Source organism: Centruroides sculpturatus, unplaced genomic scaffold (genome assembly GCF_000671375.1).
Source record: "Centruroides sculpturatus isolate CEXI.00-Female unplaced genomic scaffold, Cexi_2.0 scaffold845, whole genome shotgun sequence".
In the NCBI taxonomy this organism is placed as follows: Eukaryota; Metazoa; Arthropoda; class Arachnida; order Scorpiones; family Buthidae; genus Centruroides; species Centruroides sculpturatus.
This window is the reverse complement of record NW_019385150.1, coordinates 42,843-66,583: the sequence shown is the minus strand read 5'-3', so window position 1 is coordinate 66,583 and position 23,741 is coordinate 42,843. Positions and strand designations below refer to the sequence as shown.

The 23,741-nt window shown below is 34.2% G+C and overlaps 4 protein-coding genes and 1 non-coding gene across 5 annotated transcripts in view; 3 read left to right on the top strand and 2 right to left on the bottom strand.

Annotated features, from left to right (window-relative positions):
• LOC111635473 (solute carrier family 35 member B1-like) overlaps positions 1-3,032 on the bottom strand; it is a 47,690-nt gene extending 44,658 nt beyond the window's left edge. Inside the window, exon 1 of the mRNA XM_023380441.1 lies at positions 2,554-3,032. Within this exon, the coding sequence (XP_023236209.1) occupies positions 2,554-2,714 (161 nt within the window). The 5' untranslated portion in view covers positions 2,715-3,032. The remainder of the gene's footprint in view (positions 1-2,553) is intronic.
• Positions 3,033-4,222: 1,190 nt separating this feature from the next.
• On the top strand, positions 4,223-4,999 carry LOC111635482. Its single transcript, XM_023380449.1, has one exon. It carries the CDS (start codon positions 4,223-4,225, stop codon positions 4,997-4,999), a length of 777 nt encoding a protein of 258 aa, XP_023236217.1.
• Positions 5,000-7,551: 2,552 nt separating this feature from the next.
• Trnas-uga lies at positions 7,552-7,633 on the top strand. Its single transcript has one exon. It is a non-coding gene; the product is annotated as a tRNA-Ser (tRNA).
• A 771-nt stretch (positions 7,634-8,404) lies between these two features.
• On the bottom strand, positions 8,405-10,252 carry LOC111635480. Its single transcript, XM_023380448.1, has one exon. The coding sequence runs from the start codon at positions 10,250-10,252 to the stop codon at positions 8,405-8,407; it is 1,848 nt and encodes a 615-aa protein (XP_023236216.1).
• A 138-nt stretch (positions 10,253-10,390) lies between these two features.
• Positions 10,391-23,637, top strand: LOC111635478 (SAM and SH3 domain-containing protein 1-like). The gene is made up of 4 exons (XM_023380446.1): positions 10,391-10,542; positions 15,236-16,230; positions 21,398-21,529; positions 21,815-23,637. Exons 1-4 carry the CDS (start codon positions 10,398-10,400, stop codon positions 22,094-22,096), a joined length of 1,554 nt encoding a protein of 517 aa, XP_023236214.1. The 5' UTR covers positions 10,391-10,397; the 3' UTR covers positions 22,097-23,637.
• The last annotated feature ends 104 nt before the right edge of the window (positions 23,638-23,741 follow it).

The following is a 23,741-nucleotide window of genomic DNA, read 5'->3' as shown; positions in this document are numbered from 1 at the left end:
CAATTTTGTTGATCAGAGGTATATGTTTTTTTTTTTTTTTTTTTTATACGCCAAGGTTTAAACTTTCATAAATTGTGTGATAATGCAGGTTTCGATAATGCAATTTCCTATAATGCGTAACAAATCCCCCGTGTTGTTTACGGGCCTCTACTGTATATTTTAAATATGCAGAAATTATTGTACACAACAGTGTTACAATAATCTGATGTAGCAGTCACATTAACAAAAATGTTAGATAATATAGAAACAGTAAGGAGTAAAGCAAATCAGATTTAATGGACATCCAGCATAAATGCAACATTCTGCAATTTATTAATAATTATTCAATTGGAAAAATCATTTTATTTCACTGTTCACTTGTAATGCTTTTTGAATCATAAGATTATACTAATAAAAAGTGATAATTAATTTAAAATATTAATAATTAATAATAATGGTATTCACTAAAACTTGTTAGGTGGGGTGAAGTTAAAAATTTTTTACTTATTTAGATTAGATTTTAATGTTAATGTAGATATATTATTTATATTATATTATTTGATTGTAATGGATACATCAGTCCAGAAGTATTTAAACAAAATTAAGTTTTTTCAATTGAAAAAAGGAGTGACAGTAGTTTATAATATACAGTATTTAATAATATGTAAATTTTTTCATATAATTGAAGAATACAAATTATTTAAATTTGATTATAAATTATATTTATAAGTATATTTTTATCAAAAATAAATTTATTGTAAAAAATGTCTTTTTAAATTAGACGTTCCCGAAACTGTACCTAAGAGGATCATTCAGCATTACATAACTTGAATTGTTTCATCTGAAATGTATTGCACATTTAACAATGAATTTTTAAATTTTTGTAAAAGAGAAATGTTATTGGAAAAATAACATGGCTCACAGTCATTTAATGTAGAGTATAAATATAAATTGCTAGCAGACAAACAAATGAAGTTACACTTCTAGTACAAGATATATTGACAAAGAATAATGCAAAAAAATTAGTATGAAAGTATATGAAACAACAAGGTGAATAGTACACTGTTGAACAAAGCAAAGTACTGAATGTTGAATAATTGAAACATTATTGCATTTGTAAAAAGTTGTATACATTTCAAAATTAAAATTGAAACTAAACAAACATTAACAATAACTGTTTTCCTTTAATTATCTGTCACTTGAAAATGTGATTGTTTTAAAACATCTATAGATAAATTTGTTTTTATTTTTTATATGTTGTATCAATGACATTTAATTAAATTTATTCTCTAATTTTTATAATATTCTATATATGATATTCAAAACCTCATTGTTTGAAATTTAGAAATATATAAAACCTGAAACAGGAAACAGAATAAATAAATTTGTATTATTTTTATTTTTTGACATAAGAAATCATTAAAATAAATATGTTTAATGTTTAGAAAATATTTATAATTTTTTTTAAATATAAGCATCATTTATTTAACTTAGAATCTGTTAATTTTGAACAAAATACTTTTGACAGTTAACATATCATATATATATATATATAAATCATATCTATTTTACATAAAACTAATATAAAAAAATAAATCTTAGTCACTGTCTACACAGAAAATCATCGATAAATGAGATAATTCATAATAAAAAAAAAATGTAAGAATATTACTTTATAGAGAAGTTAACCTAACATTTTCTATAGAGAATGACATATGTAATATTTAGTACTAGTGTTTAATGTAAAATGTGAATGGATGAAATGGAGGAAGCTGAGCTGTGTTATGTGACAGAAAGTTAACTACAGGCTGAAAGATAAATTGTACAAATCGGTTGTTAGACCTGCAATGTTATATGGAACTGAGACATGGGCAATAACAAGAGCCCAAGAAAGAAATATGGAGGTGGCAGAGATGAGAATGTTCATATGGATGTCTGGAGTATCAAGGAAGGATAAGAAACAATTTTATTAGAGATTGTTAAGTTGATCCCCTTGATCAGGAAGCTGCAAGAATGCAAGTTGAGGTGGTTTGGCCACATAGAACAAAGAAATGAAGATTATGCTAGACAGCAGGTTGGAAAACTGGCAGTAAAAGGAAAGAGGGAAAGAGAAAAGAGGAAGACCAAAGCTGCATTGGTAAGATAAGATAGAGAAAGATTTGAATCAAAGGGGACTTAAGAGAAAAGAAGCCCTTGATAGGAAGAAATATATTAGAGAAGAAAACACCGACCCCATATATAAGCATGAAAAAAAACAAAGATGAAGAAATGTTTAATATAAGAGTTAAAAAAATATTAATTGATTAAAGTAATATATTTAGATTTATACTATAAAGTTCATTCAATTAATATTGCTTAGTAATAAATGAATATTGTGGATTTTAAATAAGTATTGTTCATATTTGTATGCTGTTTTACCTTGAAAACTGTAAAAATGAAAATTCTGAAGTGAAAATTTTAAAGAAAACTTCCTTTCATGACATATTATTATTCTGTGAGCAAACTTAAGCATATAATGATAATTAAGGTAATATTTAGTAATATAAAAATGCCTTTAAAAAGGTGACTACTTACATTTTTTCTTGTAAAATCCCAAAATAGAAATAGCAGACGAATATTCCGCCAGCATAAAAGAGTAGTTTTTGAGAAGACATGTTTACAGAAGGATTTAAGTCACTGAGATCAGAAGAAGTTCTAATTATTTCGATTTTTGTTGGAATTAATCTCATGGACATTCATGACATTATGATTTTTTGGTTACTCTCTACGGGTCATCTTGAGAGAAACACATTGAACACTACGTACAAGACGTGCTTTAATCCAATTGGTCCGTTTCTACTTTTAGTTTAAACGCCTATCGTTCAATGGTTGATTAAGTCGGTATGGTGACGTAAACGGGATTTGAAATTATATATTTAGATTTTGGTCCGAATCCAAACGAATGTAGACAAGTGTCATTAATTCTTTGTCGTACGAAAATAATTATTTTAAAGGTTATTTTAATTTGTAAATTGTTTATGTATACATCCTTATTTTCTTCTGTTTAACATTTCGTTATTATTTATTTATATGGCGCTACTGATACAAGCGTCTAGAAGCTGAGCGAGCATTAGTTCTAAATTATGCCACTGCAGTAAACGGCGCCAACAGCGGGAACTCGATTTATGGTATTTTCTGGTCATGATTACGAATTATGAATGCTTTATTAGTATTATTACTATTAGTTAAAAATGAAAATACGTTAAGTTTTTAGATAGACACCTTACCTATAATTAAATTATTTTTACATTTAAAAAAAAAATGAATACGGTAATGTGTAGAACGAAATGCTCTAACTCGTAAAATTATAAGATAGAATTATAAAATAATTCTATCTTATAATCTTAAATAATAAAATAACGTAAGGATACTAAAGAGCTGATATTTTCTCACTCTGAAAAGCGTTTTTGGAAATCTTTTCTGGATACGAACTTCTACAATATCGAAGTTTTGACAAAACTGTGAACAAGAAATCTTATTGTATAGTGAAACCTTCAATAACGGACACTAAATGTAACCGTAGGGTCGGTGTCTCGTTGACACCACGTCAGGATGTGACATCACCGGGTCTCTCAGGACTCGGAAATCGCGACTTTATGTCACGCGAGCGATAGTGGTTGAGCAGTGGGCTTCGGAGCAGATGAAGTGACTCACTCGGATTCCATATTAACTAACAAATAACAATTTTAGTAAGAACCAAAGAAAATACAGATATATTCGATAGCAGGCATGCTTAAAGTTCCCCTAATTACACTAGGCCGTTTGAGAGAGAGACGGCCGATTGCAGAGACAGAGTTTACATTAAACGACGTTTATCAACGAACGGCCTATAGCTGTTGGCTGGCTGAACCGCAGTTTAAAATGCGTTGCAAAGACGACGATCGTCTATTTCTGACCGTTCTCTAAACGAACTTCGGCAAAACATTAGCTCTTACTTACATCGCTACTACTCCTCTGTTTTAGGAGTCTGTGGCCAACCTGGCAACACTTACCGTGCCCTTAGTTTTCAGTCTTTGTCTCCCGAACAGTCTGTCTGACCACGTGTACGGTACTTCCGGCACTCTGTACAGTATTCGAGCGCTTAATAAATTTGTTTTATTAATTGAAATCTGCAATTATTTGATCAAGACTCCAAAGTGGTGACCCGAACGTGATCACAAGAACTTATTTACCCAATTCTGTATTTATATTATATATTTCCGTCATGAGCAAGAGCGAAGACCCCGTCGAGGTAGCACGTGTATCGGTGAAAATTCAACCCTTTTGGAGAAAGAACGTTAGAGTATGGTTCACACAGGTGGAATCACAATTCGCTGTCTCTAATATCACGACAGAAGTTACGAAATACTATCATGTACTAGGATCGCTTGACTGTGAAATAGCCGAATTGGTCGCCGATCTAATATCCCAACCGTTGACGAGCACGCCCTACACGGACCTAAAAACGCGATTAATCGACGAGTTCGAAGAATCCGAAAGTAGGAAGGCAAAAAAATTACTCCTAGAAATCGAGCTAGGAGACAAAAGGCCCTCGGCACTACTAAGAGAAATGCGGGCACTGGCCGGTACACAAGTAACGGACGAATTCCTTAGAACGCTCTTTCTACAGAGGTTGCCTAACAACGTGCGTTCAGTTTTAGTGACCAAACAAGACAGTCTCCATACCTTGGCCGCTATGGCTGACAAAATTATGGAGATAACCAGTCCTAATTCAGACATTTGTTCCACCAGTGGTGCAACCGCACACCAAACAGATCGGCTCTCTCGTTTGGAGAAAGCTGTATCAGAACTTGCCATTTCGATCCACGAGTTACGAGCACGTTCCCCATCACGCTCAGAGAGACGAAGGCGCTCTCCCAGTCCAAATGTACCGGGTTATAATGTTTGTTGGTATCACTTCAAATTCAAAGCTAATGCCAGGAAGTGCACCCCACCTTGTTCTTTTAAACGTGTCATCAAGGAAGCCTCGGGAAACGACTAAGCCCCGCTCTCTCTGCCACTCAGAGGGGCGGGGAGAAAACATCCTATCGCTTATTTATTTTTGATACTACCACTGGTCGCAGATTCCTGGTAGACTCGGGGGCAGACATCTCTGTCTTACCTCCCACCACCCTAGAAAAACGACATATCAGTAATCATCAACTTTATGCAGCTAATGGCTCCGTAATACCTACATATGGGGAGCGCCTCCTTAAACTTGATATTGGACTCCGATGGACGTTTCGCTGGCCATTTACCTTAGCGGATGTACAACACCCTATTATAGGAGCAGACTTTCTAAGTCACTTTGGCATTCTTGTGGATTTAAAGAATAGGTGCTTGAGAGATAATCTCACTCACTTGGCAACCCCAGGAACTACCCAAACTGTGCTAATGGTATCACCCCAACAGAAGTATTCCAAGCTTCTTTCGGAGTTTCCCAACCTCTTGAAGGAACAACCTACATACCAACAAGTTAGTGACCATAATGTTTACCACACAATCGTCACGACAGGAGCTCCAGTCACTGCTAAGCCGAGACGACTCCCTCCTGATAAGCTTGCACAGGCAAAGCTGGAATTCCAACAGATGATAGACATGGGAATATGCAGGCCCTCCAAAAGTTGCTGGTCCAGTCCCCTACATCTTGTTCCCAAGAAGGACGGCTCATGGCGTCCTTGTGGGGACTATCGGGCCTTGAACGCTATCACGATACCAGACCAGTACCCGATACCCCACCTTCAAGATTTCAATTGCCAACTGAGAGGCAAATCCATCTTTTCTAAAATAGACNCCCTTGCCATCTTGCCAAGGTTTTACTTATCTAGTAACAATCATAGACAGATTTTCACGTTGGCCAGAAGCCATACCGGTGGCAGACATCTCAGCTGAGACTATAGTCAATGTAATCCTTTCTACATGGATTGCACGCTTTGGCATACCACGTGTTATAACCACTGACAGGGGTCGCCAGTTTGAATGTCAACTTTTTGCTGACCTCACCAAAGCCCTGGGAATTAACCACATTAAGACAACAGCTTACCACCCAGCCGCAAACGGAAAAATTGAACGGTGGCATCGTCAGCTCAAGTCCTCGCTGAGAGCTCAGCTGACCGATAATTGGGTTGCTAAACTCCCAACCATCCTCTTGGGGCTAAGATCCTATGTCATACCCAATTATAACACTACAGCAGCAGAGATTACGTACGGCGAACCCATTGCACTGCCTTCTGATCTCTTCGCTGACCATGAGACTACTTCTGCCAATAATTTTCCTACATTGATCTGCAGGATAAAAAATCACATGATATCGATTCGCCCAGTGAGAGATGTCCACCACTCTTCTAAAAATATACTTTTTACACCCTGAGTTGATGACTGCCTCACACGTCTTCGTGCGTCATGATGCATCACGCAAACCATTACAAGCAATCTATGATGGCCCTTTCCGTGTCTTACGACGCTCAGAGTAACACTTCGACTTAGATACACCTCGAGGAAAGCAAACTGTTTCAATCGACCGCCTCAAACCCGCTTTCTTTCTAAAAGTTACAACCACACCTTCGCCATTCTCCAACAGTGACGATAAACCTGTCGACAGAAACGACCACCTGTCGACAGAAACGACCACCTACCGGACGAAACCACGCAAAACCAGGAACCTTTTCCACGGACGACTCGTTCTGGACGAACTGTACGTTTCCCTTCTAAGTTCCTAAGCGTTGTCACTGGGGAGAAAGTATGTGGCCAACCTGGCAACACTTATCGTCCCCTTAGTTTTCAGTCTTTGTCTCCCGGACAGTCTGTGTGACCACGTGTACGATACTGCCGGCACTCTGTACAGTATTCGAGCGTTTAATAATTTGTTTTATTAATTGAAATCTGCAATTATTTGATCAAAAATCCAAGAGTCGTTCGGCCAATCGGGTTATTTCTTCGTGACATCAGAAATGGTCGTCAGCTATATTCCGAAAGCTTAAGGCCGTCAAAATCGGTAATTAATGACAATCCTTTTCCATTTCGATATTTAATTTCGTCGCCATACGATTTAAAACAGTCGATCCCGACCAATGGCAAATATTCTCTCTCGTGATTACTAAACCATCAAATGTATTTCTTCCATAAGCAATTCTGCTTGGAAACTGACAGTTCGAACTATGAAATTGTCCACGAGGTCCTACGAAAATTTGCAATATTCAGCGTTTTGCCAAAATTTCGGTGAGCCTAGAAAAACGGCGTAGCCAGCTGCCTGCAAAGAAAGAAACGTCTTGCTACTGTTTGAATTGCGATGCGAATTTCGCGAGTGCAAAGTACGAAAATACGGTACCTTGCACTTCGACCGCGTTTAAACATGTATGTTTATTCGAAGTTTGGTTGCAAAGAGCGAAACGAAGAAGCAAGTAGTTACAAAATCGATTATATATGTGTTTTATGTTCTATGCCACGCCTGCACTTGATTTGTCCAAAATGGAAACGTCTCTACCGCGAAACGTATTGCTGCAGCATGAAGAAGTGCGCATTGTGAACGGAAAATATATCGGCGGTCCTGCAGAAGCAGTCGTGGCCGAGTGGTTAAGGCGATGGACTTGAAATCCATTGGGTTGTTCCCGCGCAGGTTCGAATCCTGCCGACTGCGAGTGACGTTTTTTTCGTATACGGCCAGACGAAAAACATTCTTTCTGAGTTCAGTACGACACCACTTTTGCGCCGCACGAGATGCGAGCTTTGTCGTCATCCATTACAGCCAATAGCTTGCCAGTCATCGAAAGAATCTCTTTCGAATCATATTTTATTGCCGGTAACAGAGTGGATAAAAAATTTCGGAATTTAACCGGCTTTATCCTATCGGTCGCTTTTTCAGGCGTGGCAGCGACCAATAAGAAAAAGAAAAGGAATCGCGGAAAAACCCACCGCCAAACGAGCAGCACCAGTGCCTTAGAACCAATTTCGGCGGCGTTCCTATCGCTTTAAACTCTGAAAGACGATGTAAGCAGAAATCAAAAGGCGACGGAAGACTATCAAATGCTATAAATATTCCCGTTAGCGAAAAGAAAGTTCCAACAACGTAGTACAGCGATCAAGGAGGAGGAAGAAAGACAGAAAAAAAAAATTATTTTCTCCCCGGCGGGGAATCGAACCTGTTTTTATTTATTTTCAAATATATATAAAATACATATTACATATAATTACATATTATTTTGTAATCGGGGAGATAATAGTATTCGGCAATTATTACAATCTTGGATAGAAGCCTTACTGTTACTGCCCAGAGTTTTGAGCTCAGGGGCACTTACAGAAAAATAATTTATATGATAGACACATATCGACATATATATTACACAAAATGTTAGTTATTATTATATCTTGAGCAGTAGATTTAAATATAAATATTGGTAGTTGATAAAGGCTATGGTCGTGTGGATCTTTTTCTCCATATGTGGTAACCAGCACGGAGTATGTCGTTAATGATGAACTTGTGCATCTTTTTAATATAATTCCATGGCGAGTTTAATTTTTTGAATAGTTCTGTGTTATTTGTGTCTGTTGCACCTAAAGCACCAAAAACCACTGCGTCGAGTAATACTTGATAGCCTTTCGTTTCGTAGAAAGTTTTAATATGTTTGTACTTATCTATTTTTGCTTGTCTCGCTTTAGTTAAGCAGTCTTCTCCATATTGATTCCTTATTGCCAGATCTATAATGGTTATTTGTTTGCATTCTGTATTCTCGACAACTATATCTGGTCTGAGGGTATCATTTTCCATTTCTGGTATTGCCTGATTAATTCTTACATTAATGTTTTCCCCTCTGTTGTTGTATCTAACCGTTTTGGCAATTCTATTTAAAATTTTGTCATGCCTTTCCCGTCTAAGGGGTAGATAGTGAGGGCAGAATGACAGAAGATGTTGGATATCTTCTATTTGCTGGCAGTGGGAGCATCTGTCATTCGTTGTCATATTCCAAAATTTTTTGTTATTATTTGTTGGGAGTAAATCCATTCTTGCTTTGATGGAGAAGCTGTATAAGGATGGATGTAGCTCCCCTGTATTCATCCAAGAGTTGGATACATAGTTTCTCGTGCAAGCCATTAATTTTCCCTGTCTACCAGCTGAATGCCATTGACTTGCTAACTGTAGTTGGTTGTAGTGCTTTAATTTTTTTATAATAGCGTCATGTTTAATAAGGAAATTTTCGTTGCTATTCGATGAATTCGTGATCATGATATGGAAGACCCCATCTGCACATATCACCTTGGCATTGCTGGTTTTAAATGCCTTTGGAGCGTGTGCAGTAGGGTCCATGCAATCTACTGTCCGTGCTTTTTTTTGATTTTCTAGTTCGCCGTTAAGAAACTGCGTTATTATTTCGTTATGTGGTTTATTTTGAGTGCATTCAGTGTGGTATCTTAGTTTCAGCAGAGTGGTTATTTCGTTTCTTATGGTTTGTTTTATAATATTGTCGTCCGAGTTTAGCAAACTGATCACATGTTTCACTTGTGTAGCACAGCTCCAGTTCCAAGGCTCAGGAATGTTTAGGCCTCCACTTATTCGGTCGGCATGAAAGAATGCACGATGTGTATGGGCCGGTAGTTTAAGATATTTTCTTATAGCCTCACGTAATGCTCTGCCCAAGAGGTCCGCTTGGTAGATGCCAAGACCATTGAGACGGATGAAGTATTCCCACTTTGGTGTATTGAAGGTTCTAATTAGGTGGTGTTTTTGGTAGAGGTGTAGGCAACAGTTGGCGGTGTTGTTGAGCAGCCGTTTGGTGTAATTTAACAGTTCGTGGAACGAAGCGTAAAGACTATTGTTCCTCATTCCCACTTGGTTACCGAGGTATTTGAAAGAGTCTTTGCCTTTGCATAACGGGATGTTCCTGTTATTTACCTTAAGACGGATAGTAGTGTCGTCGATTCTCCGTGATATGCCCTTTCCGTGAGATTTGCTGGCCATCAGTTTACATTTTTCAGTATTGATACGTATACCAGTAGTTTCGCGGAATCTAGTAACAGTGTTGTGCAGCTGGCGCAGATGTTGTGGTGTTTCGGCTAGGACGGTCAAGTCGTCTGCGTAGAGAAGGTGGTTGAACCCAAGCGAGGTCTTGGCACAGCTGTTCAGTTTACGGGAAAGATTCTCGATGACTATGTTATAGATTAGTGGTGAAGCTGGGTCACCCTGCCTGACTCCTCTTTTTTGGCGTATTAATGTTGTTTTACCGTCATTTGTTTCCACCCAGAAAAAAATGTCTTTATACATTGACAGAATCCTGGAAGAGGTGTCATCGTCCAATCCAATAGTATGGAGCGATTCTTCGATTAGACTGTGATCCACCGAGCCAAAGGCGTCTTTGAAGTCGTATGAGCACACGTATATATCCTTTCGNTTACATTTACAGGATTATATGAATGTTTTTGTATTGAATGGATATGAAGATCTAGATACATTAAAAGAAATTGAAAAAGAAGATTTGGATAGTTTAGGAATTCATAATCCTGATCATTCTCATAAATTATTAAGAGCAATTGAATTGTTGCAAGATTATGACGGTGAGATTTTGCATATAAATTTGTTAAAAGTTTATCAATAATCAATTTTTTTTTTCTGAAAAAATCAAAATGTTCTACATTTGATCAAATAAAAATATTAAGACACTATTATGACATAGATAAAAATGTATATTCAATGACACACTATTATAGCATAATAATGTGTATAGGAATGCTCTGTTGAACAGTTAATATTTATTAAACACAATAAATGGTAACTGTTATTACTCATATTAAATCTTTTAAATTTCCATATTTAAATTTGAAAAATACAATTTCTAATGCAATTTTTTATTTTTATAGGCATTTAAAATACACTGCTGGCCATTAAAATTGCAACACCAAGAAGGAATGCAAATAAAAAAAAAGATATTTATTGTACATAAACATTATGGCATGAAGACAAAATGATTAAATTTGCAAGCCGTTTGAGGGTTTACAGGGGTGTGAAATTAGTAGACACAGTTGCCACCCCTGGCAGCTAAAACGGCCCTTATCCGGTTAGGCATGGAGTCAAACTGGGCTTGGATGACAGAAATGGGCAACTTATTCCATGCTGCTTCAAGTCTATGCTACGCTTCATTGACTGTATTAGCAGGAGAGGGGTGGCGGATCAGTCTCTCAGCAACCCATGACCAGATGTTTTCAATTGGCGAGAGATCTGGAGACCGTGCAGGCCAGGGCAACAATCGAATACCCTCTGTATTGAGGAAGGCCAGAACAGGACGTGCAACATGAGGTCTTGCATTATCTTGTTGGAAGATGGCGTTTCACAGGCCTCAAAGATAGGGCACAACCACTGAACGTAAGACGTCAGAAATGTACCGATCTGCGTTCAAATTACCGTCAATTCGAACTAGAGATGTGCATGTCATGTATCCAATGGCTGCCCATATCATCACACCAGGTGCAGGGCCCCTATGCCGATATCGAATACAAGCAGGTGACGAGCGGTCTCCTCGGAGCCTCCAGACACGTATACAGTTATCAGAATGCTGCAAGCAGTACCGGGACTCGTCTGAAAAGACAACATTGTGCCACTCCTGTATCCAGCTTTGTCGTTGGGCGCATCAGAGTCGCCGTCTCTCTATATGCTGCATTGTCAAGGAAAGCCGAAGTAATGGTCGCCGTGCTGACAGTCCATGCTGCTGCAAACGTCGTTGCACCGTACGAGCAGATACTGGACGTGCTGCAAACAAGCACATTTCCTGACTAATGGTCCATGATGTGGTTGTACGGTTTTGCACGGCTGACCTCACAATATGTCTATCCTCTTGGGCGTTAGTCATGGGAGGGCGTTGAGATCCTGCATGCCGTTCAGTAAGACCCTCAGCAACCCAGCGATTCCATATTCGCATGACAGTGGTTGGATTTCGACCAGTGCGAGTGGCAATATTACGGAATGATAATCCACACTCTCGATAGGCAACAATCCTGCCTCTATCGAATTCCGACACTTGCTGGTAAGCATTTCTTCTTCTTATTCGAGGCATAACACGATATTCTGATGAAACCCCGACCTTACAAAGCGATTTCCAAATGAGAAATCCACTGCACAACTTTTCTTTTATGCAGTGCTTCAGATGTCGTTTGTCCCTCCTGCGTCGTCTAAATACGCTGAAATACTAATCATTTGCATATTCCAACCTCTTCTTCCTTTCATATGATTTTGACGTTCGTACGATCATTCCTTCCTGGTGTTGCAATTTTAATGGCCAGCAGTGTATAATATAAAACTTGAATACAAGTCTTAATCATTTTATACTTTTTGGAAGGTTGTTATTGTTATTATACTTACATTCTGCTGTGCTAAGGATTTTTTGTAATTACATTTATTTTTTCTTTTGAAATTGAGTTAGGAACATTTTCAGAAATCTTAATAGTAAAGTGGGGTATGTTAGAACAAACAACTCTACAATGAATGAAAGCTACAACAAACAGTTTTTATCTACAAAATCAAAATGTTATGACAAATTTATATGCTGTAATGAACACAGAAGAATACTATTGGCTGAATGTGTGTGCGCACGATATGTCAAGGTTTTCCCAGTTTGATTGGAGTATCAGTCATCATATTTGTTTTTGTTTCAAAGATTCAGTTATCTACTTTTCATGCACATTAGATTGTGTATTCTTTTTATTAAAGAAATATTGTTTATGCTTTTCAAATTTACAGTATATAAAAGTTAAATAAATTAATTTTATACTATTTCTACACTTATTTTTTCACTTTATACTATATTTTCTTGTTTAAATGGTCATGTTGGATGGCTTTGCTTTAGATTGTGGGCCTGGAATGAATTGCCTTAAATATATATATTTCAATGTATGCTAGAATAAACATGCTATAATAAACGAGGTTTGTTCAATTATGTTTTTTCTAGAATACCCAATTGTATACTTCAAATATTTCTGATACAAGTAATTTCAAATATTTAAGTGGTCAATAAATTAAAAATTAGTTTTTTATCTATGAGAAATGTTTAAATGCAAGGTTAAATGACCACATCTACAAGTGCTAGGGTAAAAAACAGTAACTGCCTATAAGTACTGTAATTATGACCTTCTTTCCTGGAAATATTCCTCAATGCTGCATTATGGTTGGAAGCACATCTCCAGAGAAACTAACATTAGATAATTACCGGCACTAACAAGAGTAATAATTCACAAAAAGGTTATATATGACTTTTCATAAAAAGGATGATCAAATTCGACAAGAGTTTTGTTCCTGTCAGTAAGAGGACTCTTCAAAAACCCCTGTTGTCATATGGCATGAAGCTTTATCTGGGAGAAAAAAGAAAGATATTATCAGTTCTTTTCACACATTTTTCCTGCAGTTTGTGATGTATGACACATTATTCTGTGGCTTGATAACTGCAATGGGCAGAATAAAAACTGGGTGTACATCATGAACTTGGTGGAAATATTGATGGATGTTATCAAATTGAGATTCTTTGAGCCAAGACATGCTTATGTCTACAAGTAACTTACACCACTAAGTAGAGCTTAGTCATGAGAAAAAGGGAAAGGTTTGATTTTTCTGACTACAAACATGCTATCAGAGATAGCAAGTTGAAGCACATTAACATAAAAGAAATGAATCCAGGAAACTTTTGATACTGGCATGACCAAACTTTAGAGTACAAGCTCAAGAAATCTGTTTCAAGATAATGTATGGTGTAGATGGTTTGTATAACAGTGCACAATAAATTTCTTGCTTACAAGACTGCCTTCAGAACTGATCAAAAGGAAGTAAACTTCCTAATAGCAAAATGTGCATGAAGGAGCTCTAAGGAATCTCTAAGGAAAAGATCCCTCTTTTTCTTAGAGGAAGCCATCATCATAAATCTGTTACCCTTAATACCAGAATTATGCCATTTGTTTTAGAAAGAAATGCCAGTGGCAAACATGGGTGACTTGTTAGATACAGAATAAATTTAGAATTCAGTTTTAAAAAGCATTACATAATCTGAACTTCAGGAAGCAAAAGTGTCAGAATCAAATATATAATAAATTAATTTATTCTTAATTAAGGAAATAATTATCAGTAAAATGGCCTATAAGATGAAATTATCACAAAACCATAATTCAATTTTTTATCAAATTTCCCTGGTAGAATAAGAAAGTAGAATAGATACAAAATATTAAAACCAATATAAATGCATTTGTAAAGATATAAAATCAGTCTTGTGTGATAAAAATTGACCAATTTTATACAGAAAAGTAATTTTCTTATGCTCAGAACTCCTTCTGAGAAGGGGTTTTGAGCATAAGAAAATGCAGATCTTAAGGGTTAATGCCCCAGATCTGCGTTTTTCTTTTATTACATGCTACTTCCTAATTTTTTCCTGGATCTACACTTATTTTCTATCAAAACATAGATACAGAGGTTTTTTACATGCTTAGCAAGAACACTATCTACAAATTAAGGTGCTGGTACCTGCCTAGCAGGTACTGTTTAAAAAAACATTATATGAAACAAGCATAATTTGATGGAATATAAATATATAATTTAAGCTTGGTTTTTGCAGAATAAATATTGTTAATATGGTAAGTATAAATAGAAATACATGTTTATCTACAAATTTATAAGATTGTAAATTATAATCCTTTTCTTTACTATGGTGATATTAAAATTTGATTTTCTTCTATAATTATAAAAGAATAAGTTAATAAATTTTATTAGTTATTACTTTCTGTATTTTTAATATTATTAATAATGATCCATATTTTTAATTGCTTAATCCATTCTATTAAGTTATTTGACTTTGTTCAAGTAGACTGCAAATTGAAACATTTGAGGATGAATTATAAAGGCTTCAAAACATTTTTTGTAATAATAAATAAAATATTTTTTACTAGTTGTAGAAATCCTATTTGTTTTGAGACAAATGTTTACATTAATAAGTTAGGATTTATTAACATTCTTTCTGAATTTTTTTATTTATTTAAACTTTATAAAGTTTATTGATGATAAGGATATGTTTCAAAGAAAATTTTTCAGGTTTCAAGACATTCACAAAGAAATTAATTAAAGTTCATTAAGAATATTATTATTATTTTATACGTATTTGTTGTTTTGAAAGTATGATATTTGTTTCATAAATTCGTTTAATTTTAAATTTAAATTTAACAATTTTAATTACAAAATATTAAGTATGTTTATATTCTAAATATTTTTTTTAATACTAAGGAGATGCACAAACACAAGAAGGAGAATATCAAGAAGAGAATCAAAAATCATCACCTAGAGATTCTGGCTGTTATGCAAGTAATGAAAATCTCATACATAAGGAAACTGCTCTTTCTCAGAATTGGCTTACAACAGCCGAAAATGAAGACAATGAAGTCAGCCAGTCAGAAAGTGGAATCCAGTCTAGTGAAGGCCCAGAATCTGGAGCAACAATTAATAACTTAGATACTAACAGTATTTCGGGAGAATATAATTCGTCTTCATTTCTGACATCTAACGAAACACCTAGTTCTAATGAACAGAATGTTGAAGGAAATTTACCAGTTACCAATTACAATATTCCTCCGCACTTTTCTTTCGATGCGCCGGCAACGGCTGGTTACGAACAAGAAGTCAACGTGCCGACTCGCAATCAAGACAGTATTACGTGCTTGGAAAGAGAGAAAATTTATGACAAGAGACATTCGTCTAGGTCTGCGGGTCCTTCAGTAACTTTTGGTTCGGGTAAAAGCTCTGATTCGGCCTTTTCGGATTATTCGAAAATGAATGGCAGAAGCGAGCGAGTCTTAAGTGAGCCCAATTGTAAAGTTTCTCATTTACTGTCTTCACATTCGCCCATAGCCAACAGTATTTTACATTCTCGTATCGAGAGTAACGAAAACTACAGAGATATATATTGCAGTCACACAAAAAATTCCATTATTTATTCCCGCCAGACTTCGGAAAACCATCCCATAGACATTTTTAGTAAAAACTCTAAGTCTGCCTCGTTACCTCGTAATAAATCTCAAAACAGTGACAGTGGCAATAATACATCTGTACAAAAGCATAGTTTTTTTGAAAGTAAGAAGTCTAAGAAATCAAATCAGAGGAAAGCAAGTCTACAACCAGTTGCAAGGAATCCATGTCCTCTACCATTGTCTATTTTATTAGCAGTTACAGATAAACTTGAAGAAGAATGCATTGATCTTTGTGAAGAGCCATATACAGATAAGGTATAATTTTCATTGCATTTTATATACAGATCTTACACATTTGCTAGTGTAAGTCACAATATGATTCTTTGAGTAAAAATAGCATTTATCAAGAATTTTTGTTATTTTGTAAAATATTTTTCCCAATACAATTTCTGAATGGTATGATTGGTAGGTAATGATTAGGAGACTTCACAATTAATATAATAAATATGGGTAATGAGAAATGAAGGACAATAAAAATATTTGTTTGAAATAATATGACAGCTAATAACAATACAAGAAATCAGACAGAGGTCATATGACTGACTTTTTGAATGCCTCTTAACAGTAGGAGATATTACAAACCATTTGTGTTCTGTTGGTTAGAATTCTAATACTAAAGTGGAAGTAAATTAAAACTATATTTAATACATCATTGATCCATAAGCATAATCCTGAAGTTCTTGTTCAAGTGAAACAAGAATTTCAAGCACTCTTTTGGTATTTATCCATTGAAATAAACTAAAAAAGTCAAGTCTTAGGGAGATATTAAAGTATTACTTAATCATGTCAGTTCAAAAATATTTGAAATACAGTCGACCCCCCATAACGCAATAGATACATTCCACTTTATAAGAATTTTGCGTTGCAGGAATCCTTAAATACATGAGCCAATTGCGACCTGGCATGTGTGCAGTTTACAGACTACGGCTGTTTGAAAGCTTTTCTTCCATAAAATTAATTGATTCTAGACTAATTTGACTCAACATTTCCAAAGCACATATAATTTTTTGGGAATAATCCATATAAACTATGCTATAAACAAAAATTGTAGGATTACTTACTGAGTGTGCACACTGATAAGTTATTTTTCTGCGAAAAATTTGTTGAACTTTGGAGACATCATTAATAGAAATAATTTTTATGGCCGTTGAATAAGAAATGTTTTTTTCACAAGAAATGTATAAAATTACAGTACTGTATTAGACTTACAATATCTAATTTATATACTGTACAGATGATAGTAAACTCAACTTACCCGCCTAAACTCTCCGTAGCATGTAAGTAGTTCGGCTGCTCGTCCTCTATTGGTCCAGATTCAACCAATTCTGTAGCGACACGAGTCAGCGATGACATTTTACCGCATTTTACGAGTCTCTTTTAGTGTCTTTATACGAATATGGTCGCAATTTTTTCGCCATGATATACAAATCTGCATCATATGAACTCGCGTTATAAGGGGGTTGACTGTAATTGCTCAAAACAAGAATTCATACTGTTATGTATTGTACATAGAATTATTTAATGGCAGACTCTCAAATGTCATTCAGTAATTTTTATTACTTCTGCTATATTTACAGATATAAACCACTTAATGGCAGAGGTCCCCTAAGATTATAATGGAGTCAAAGAATCTGTGTCTCTTCTGTATTTAGATACAATAGTAGCACAATGCTAAGTATTTTTGTGTTGCATATAGCCTATGAGTAGTAAACATGATACCATATGGGTTTGCCTAAGCACACACTATGAAGTGCTTGATGTCATATTTCTCAGAATCATTCCTTTTGTTAAATAGCACATACCCATATTGGTATACAAGAAGAATTGTTTGTGCTCATTTTTCACTTACAAAACTGTCATGCTATCAACTGTGCATTTTACAAATATTGTTAGAAGCATTTCCCCCAGTTTCAAAACTCATGATGAGATTAAATTCTTAATAAAACTAATTTTACTCAGAGAATCATCATCCTTCACCTCATATCACCGCTATAAAATATCCTATACATTCTAAATTATCAATCAATCATATAATTAATTACATAATAAAATTCTCTGTCTTTGGAAACAATCTGATGATAAAAAGAATAAATAAAAACAGACTGAAGAATACAAATTATTATTAACATTGCTTCAAGATGGCAATAAAACTTAATTGATTTGAAAGTTTTTATTTCTGGATCCAACATAGCTTTGCAAGGGACAGGGCCCAATGTATTTTGGTCAAACTATCCATAAAAATTTTTGTGGTTCCAACTCTGATCAAATTAGATCCCCAGAGCAGCAAGTCAATATTGTTATCCTTTGGTCATTTAGATTTGAAAGTATTATTAGCATAAACTAATGTTTCCTTTCATAAATATAATGAAATCTTTTATAAAAGATAAAATTCAATAAAAATACAGTAGTGTCGATTGTCCAAATCAATTGGGGACTGGGGTGGTTCAGAAAATCAATTTTTCGGATAACCGATTATGTACAAAAAAAATACATTATTAATATAATATATTAGTATATCCCAATAATAGCATATTAATATATCCCATGTTTAAATGTTTCTCCATTGCATGTTGCTTCACGTTGAATTTTCGGTGATGTTAAGCCTAGTGAAAATTTTTTAAATAATAATCGTGGCTATTGTATTGTTAAAATATATTTATTTTGCATGTACAAAATAAAGAAATAATTTTAAAAATATAAAAACAAAAAGAAATTATATTTTAGAAGTTAATCTAGTATCAAAAACGTTCGGTTCAGCACGATACAGTCCGACTGGAATGCTTTCAGTTAACAGACGTTTCGGTTGATCGGCATTTGGGTAATCGATGCTCTACTGTATATAGAAACTAAAAGTCAATGAGCAATTATTTATTGTGACATCACCACAAAAATATTTCAGCCCAGCATTAATTTATTTAATTTAAAATATATGCTTGCCACTTCAAATTAGTAGTGACTTGCCCCTGTTCATCATACTTTTCCTTTAACAGAGATGTGCCAATCATCTATCTAACTTCTTTTAGGAAAAAATTTTTTAATTGAAATAACGACTTCTGGTTTGCATCGGAATGTATGTAGTTGTATGTAGTTAATCAAGGCCTCCTGTCCCTAAGGTTTCCATATCTGGTCTTGTCTTTCATCTATCAAATTCTGTTTTTGAGATTAAGAAAGAAGGATAGACAACAGTAGGAATTTATAGGTTACAATTTTTTTCAAATTGCAGCCCAAAAAGACCACCAAATTAAGTCCATTATCATCTTATCCATTTTTGATGTTTAATAAAAATAATTTATGTTGCTAGAATGTTATTGAAATTAGACTGAAGATCAATTTTATTATTACAGTAAGAATTGAACAGTAAATGTAGTATGATTAAATTTTAAAATTAAATTCCTCATTTATAGAAATCTATGCAAGAAAACTTTTATCGTTAAACTGGAAACATTCAAAAAATTCATTTAAATATGACAAAAAGTCATTAGGGCATCAAAGTTTTAGAACATTTTTAAGATGTTTGTTAAAAATATTCTGTTTTTTTTTTTTTCTTTTTCTTCTTTTGGAGCATTAAAAAGAATTGGTTAATTGGGTCATTATAGGACCAGAGTGTATTTTGTATTTTCCCAAAATTCAATAAGTTATATGCAATTTGAATGTTGCAGACTCTGTGATACATCTTTCACTAGTATGCACTGCCTTATGCTCAGGATTTGTTTACATGAGTTCTTTATTCAATCTGATAATGATACAATGCATGATTACACTGTGTTAAAAAAAATTGCAAAAATATTCATCTTATCAGTGAACATGTTATTGCCCAGTTTCTATAGGTGTCATATGTCCAAACAAAATTCTGATTTGTGGAATAGTAGCATGCTGAATTATTATCTGACATTTTTGGATTGTCTGGTACCAGAATAACAAACTTTCACTGCAAAATATAGCTGTATAAAGAACAAAAACCTTCAAAGGACTGTCTACATTTTATAAAACTTTTTATATCTATGAATCTAATGTGGCATGAACTGATTATTAAATATTACTATAAACAGATCTGCCACTCTTTAGGGGAAAGTAGAACAAACACACTTTTTTCTAATCAACTCTCATAGTCTTTATTTTGCAAGTACAGTAGTGTGAGAATACGAGGGCACTGGGTCAATCCCTAATTGCCACTTACACGCCGAGTTGATGAAATGCACCCACTTTGTCTTTTAGATGGCTTTTCATGAGTGGCAAGGGGGTTGAGCAAGTTGGCAGGTGTCTGTGTTTCGGAGTGACAGGAGACAGGTTTCCACAAATAAACAAAGCATTTATTATATGACTAAATCTAAATTACAGGAGGTTATAGGAAGCTAGACATGGTTAAATATTAACGAAGTTCTATACAAAAAGGGTAGCCCTTAGCTAAGCCTATTCCCATTAGCTGTGGAGAGTGTATTCTCAGATTGCTATCAAAAATATTTTATGCGGGAAGGAACTGTATACGATGATCAGTCCCTAAGCAGAATCGTTGTCCTTGTCCGTTGTCTTCTCAGCAGGATTGGGAACTCAGAGACTAAATGTGCACTATTTCAAGTACAACTTTCTTTCTATTGCCCTGAGCTTCCGGTAGCTCTCGCTTTTATATGTTTGTTGTGGGAAAGGGGTCACATGATCATCCATTGTTGACGATGATGGTGCATTCTTGACAAGTAAGTGTTAACTTTCCCACTGACCTCCGATCTGACTCTCCTCTTTTTTCTGGAGATGTTTACATTTCAAAAAAACCGATTAGCATTAATTTTAAGATCCCCTTAAAAATATACAGGCTCACAGCAGCAACTGATTGTATCAGTAACTATATCCTATTTCTGCTCCTTTAATCTTTCTTCTGAAACTTCAAAAGTATTTCCCACACAAATGTTATATTACAAAATGATTTTATTAAAATATGAAAAGGAATGTTTCTAATAGGTGAAAATCAAGATTGGATGATTTGAATTTTAATCTGTAACAGCATAATGTGATTTAAAACCAATCTCAAAATAAAATTTTTAATTATTGTTTATATGAGATTTGTAAGAATGTAATACAAAGCTGCAAGGGCTGCAATATTATTGAATGCAAAATACCTTTTTTAGTTTTTAGATTAGTATTGCTTTTACAACTTTCTCAAAATTTGAGGTTCCTGGAGGATGCATAAATCAATTATATATTAAAAAATACATTTTCAATATTTAATTTCATAATGAAATCATCAATTATAACATTTTAATAAAATATGCCAGTGATTAGGAGCTGTATAAATAGAATATTCTTCCTAATTTCTTAGATTATATAGAAATAACTTGTATTTAATTTCTATTTATCAGTTAATTATTACAATTTATATTTGCAGATGTTGACATGGATGTAAAATGTTATTAATAGCCTTATATTACAGATGGGATTTTGTGGAATTCCTCCTGCTCTGGTACAGAGGTATGCAGAAGAACTGCATCAAGATGTGTATGACATAGCACAAGCTCTAGACCAAACCCGTATAAATGCTTTACAAATGAGAGGACACAGAGCAGTATGTACATATTTTTGTGTGTATTAATAAAAGACTGAGAGACTAAATTTTTATCTATAAAATATGTAATTTGTTGCAATATACCTTTATTTGGAAGATGATAATCAATAATAAATATATTTTTGTTGTAAGAAATGTTTAATTAGTCTGTTTCAGCAACTTATAATTTCTAATCTAATGTAAATTTAAGTCAGTTTAATATACTAAAAATAGAATTTACAAATTGTTTAGGTAATTAGTACTTTTATTCTTTGGAAGAATAAAATACCTGTAAAAATTTTTCAGGTGCCGAATGATTTCCTTGGAGATTCCTGTCTAGATCCCATGTTAGAAGCAAATTACGGCAGTGTGACGGACTGGTTGGTGTCCCTGGGACTTCCTATGTATGATAATTTATTAAAATTAGCTGGTTTCAATCATTTAAATCAAGTCGCAGCAATACGAACCACCGACTTACAAGACTGTGGTATAACTAACGTGCAGCATATCCGCCTGTTAACTTCGGCCATCAGTGTTCTTCATTTGCATACCAATCCTAGCGAACAAAGGTACAATAGTTCGGAGTGAACATCGCTCCAGATGGCCAATAATTTTTCTGTCTCTGAATACTGTGATTCAAGCGAAATTTGGTTTATTGAAACGGAATCAGAATGCAATCACTCTAATCACAATGGGCATTGATAATTTACGTTAGAATCTTAATTTGCAATTTGAAGACGATTGTTTCCGAGGGTTCACGGTACGGACAAGAGGTAAGGAAAATTCTTCCGTTCACGTCCGATGTAATAAAGTGCCTGCATCGCGCATTAAATTTTATATATACTAAAATAATATCTGATTAAGGATATAACTGTAATCATTCCAATCCATTATTTTGAGATTATAATATATCAGCATACATATCACTGTCTAAAGCATTACGTGTGTGTGGATGGAAAACATTAATGATTTTGACACTACTGTTTCTTAATACCAAAAATTAAAATAAGAGATCAGTTCCTTTATTTCTAATTTATTGCACAAAATTTTTTTTTATCCTCTCTCATTTTTAATCACCCAACAGAGATTGCTGAAACAATGGCAAGTGGGTGACAAATCTAATTTAAATATTTATGCATATGGAATTTGTTTGTCTCGTGTGCATTATGTATTTATTTTTAAAAAAATTGTACACAAAATTTATTATCCATTTCTATGTAAATTTATATTTTGAGTTTAATAATTTATATACATATATATAAAAAGCCAACTATCGCCAGCAGAAATCAATTTTTAAAATATTTATCAATGAAAGAGGGCATATCATAAAGATTACATGTGTTTATTATACGCTCAAGGAAATAAAATGTGATATAATTTGAAATAATATATCAAAAAATTTGCACATATCGAAATTTGTTTATTTAAAAATAGAATTTGTAGCACGATGCAAAATGATTTCTTTTTTATCAAAATATCAGAGAATGAAATATTCAAATAACGGCAAAATTTGTTTAAATAAAAACGTCCTGGACGAGCATTTATCGGTACATAAATTCTGTTATCTGGCAGTTAGAGAATGTTGTGATTTGTGTGTTAGACCAATAAAGTTAAGTGTAAGAATGTTTAAATGGCATCGAATAACTTTTGTGGTCGAGACTTCCGACTCGACAAATATTATCTAGTCAACTGTCCGGGTTGCGAGCTTAGTTCACTTTATTCATGATGAGTAAGTCTGTCACAATTTATTTTAATAGACATCCGCATGAGGATATCAGATTTGGATGCAGCCAACACCAAAAAAAAAACTCATAATAATAAAAGATTGTCCAAAATATATTGATAAGGTCAAAGTTTAAAACCAAAAACAAACTATATTGCCACTTTTTGCTACTTAATGGTATAGAAATGAAATGCTGGCCTTATATTTGATGAGACTAATCTCTTGTATATTGCCAAATAAGGTATGACTTTTTAATAACTGAATTTTGCACATCAGTAGCCTCTTTGTAATAAGGTACATTGTTTTTACTGTAAATATCTGCTTCCTGCGTACTTAACTGATGATGCAGTTATGTACCAAAATTTGTTTTCAGTTAAATCATGCCAATAGTTTTATGTACATGTACATATATATATTACAATATATAAATATACAATTATACTATTGTGTTTTTTATGATTTTTTGTCAATTGTTGGTGAATAAAATATTGTATTATCTCAAAAGAAAAC

Excerpts from the sequence above, each read along its gene's own strand:
- LOC111635482 (XM_023380449.1), top strand. The coding sequence starts at position 4,223 with ATGAGCAAGAGCGAAGACCCCGTCGAGGTAGCACGTGTATCGGTGAAA.
- LOC111635480 (XM_023380448.1), bottom strand. The coding sequence starts at position 10,252 with ATGTATAAAGACATTTTTTTCTGGGTGGAAACAAATGACGGTAAAACA.
- LOC111635478 (XM_023380446.1), top strand. The coding sequence starts at position 10,398 with ATGAATGTTTTTGTATTGAATGGATATGAAGATCTAGATACATTAAAA. Across the intron at positions 10,543-15,235 it reads ATTGTTGCAAGATTATGACG|GAGATGCACAAACACAAGAA; the intron begins GTGAGATTTTGC and ends TTTAATACTAAG. Across the intron at positions 21,530-21,814 it reads AAATGAGAGGACACAGAGCA|GTGCCGAATGATTTCCTTGG; the intron begins GTATGTACATAT and ends AAAATTTTTCAG.